This window comes from Paracoccidioides brasiliensis, assembly GCF_000150735.1.
Source record: "Paracoccidioides brasiliensis Pb18 unplaced genomic scaffold supercont2.12, whole genome shotgun sequence".
Lineage (NCBI taxonomy): Eukaryota > Fungi > Ascomycota > Eurotiomycetes > Onygenales > Ajellomycetaceae > Paracoccidioides > Paracoccidioides brasiliensis.
This window is the reverse complement of record NW_011371369.1, coordinates 651,539-652,676: the sequence shown is the minus strand read 5'-3', so window position 1 is coordinate 652,676 and position 1,138 is coordinate 651,539. Positions and strand designations below refer to the sequence as shown.

General features: G+C 52.4%; 1 protein-coding gene across 1 annotated transcript in view; it reads right to left on the bottom strand.

Annotated features, from left to right (window-relative positions):
* The window catches only part of PADG_07786 (uncharacterized protein), a gene marked incomplete at both ends in the record, with an annotated part of 3,048 nt that extends 1,927 nt beyond the window's left edge, over nucleotides 1-1,121 (bottom strand). Inside the window, one exon of the mRNA XM_010764734.1 lies at nucleotides 16-1,121. Within this exon, the coding sequence (XP_010763036.1) occupies nucleotides 16-1,121 (1,106 nt within the window). The remainder of the gene's footprint in view (nucleotides 1-15) is intronic.
* Nucleotides 1,122-1,138: the final 17 nt, after the last annotated feature.

Here is a 1,138-nt window from a genome sequence, read left to right as displayed (position 1 = left end):
TGGCTCTTCCCCAACTCAATTGGTGTAGGATAGCCAGTACTCGGGCTACTTGTATATTGCGATCCAGGGCCACATGAAGAATGAGAATAAGATGGGCCCTTATCCGTTGTTTGTTGCCAATATGGTTGTTGAGGTGGTCCAGCTACTGGGGATAGACTAGCAGACATATCCCTCAAGCTTTCTGGGGAAAGAAATGACGATGCTCCTGACGCCGGGTGGGATGGAACGTAATGGTCGGAAAGACGACGGTTGTGTGATTCTTGAGGGTTTTGCGGTTTCTGGGAAAACGCAGTCGATAGTGATGAATATATGCTTTGCGGTATGCCATTTATAGGGCCAAAGCGGTCACTGAGTGTATCTTTTATGGACGGAAGGTTTTGGTTGTTCTTTGGTGATTTGGCAGAGGCCGATTCAGGAATGGATTGCAACGCGGGGAGCGTGTCTCCAGCATCGCGACCTTGAGTGGATATCGTATATTGTCTTAGATTAGGGGAGGTGGCTACCAATTCCTTCGCGCGTCCACGGGTCTGGGATTCCAGAATTGGAGATGAAATCATCCCGCTAGGCAGTTGGGCCGCAGTCGCCTGGGGTTCTAGGAAACTTGGCGGTCGAGATGGTGGGCGGATCTCTCCACCAAAAGTTCTCTCTATTTTGCCACGCGGCCCTTGAGACTCTGCTGGGAGGTCATCTGCAATAATTAAATCCAACGCATGCTGGGCTGTTTGTCGGGCATGGGATCTAAGGATATCTGGCATGGAAGATTCGTGTAGCCCCCTCCCTACGTCCGGAGAACGATAGTCATCAGGGCTGCCGGCTTCGGGCGGCGAATCAGTTGGCAGGGGTATCTGACCAAGTTCGTGGGCAAGTTGCGCATTGGTTAAGTTTTTGAGAATCAACTCGTCGCTAACTGATGGCAGGAGTCTTTTGCGCCCGTCGCCCAGAATCCTTACGGTCGTGGTCTCCGGGACTTTCCTTGAGTGGGGGGCTGGGTGACGGGATGAATGGCGGAGGGGTGACACGGGGTATGTAGTCGATTTTCGTAGGATGCAGGCGAGGCGACGCACCAAGGGCATCGTCAGAGTCGTAAACGTCGTCCATAGTGGCAGTTTCGCAGAGTGCATCAGAGAATATTAAGGAG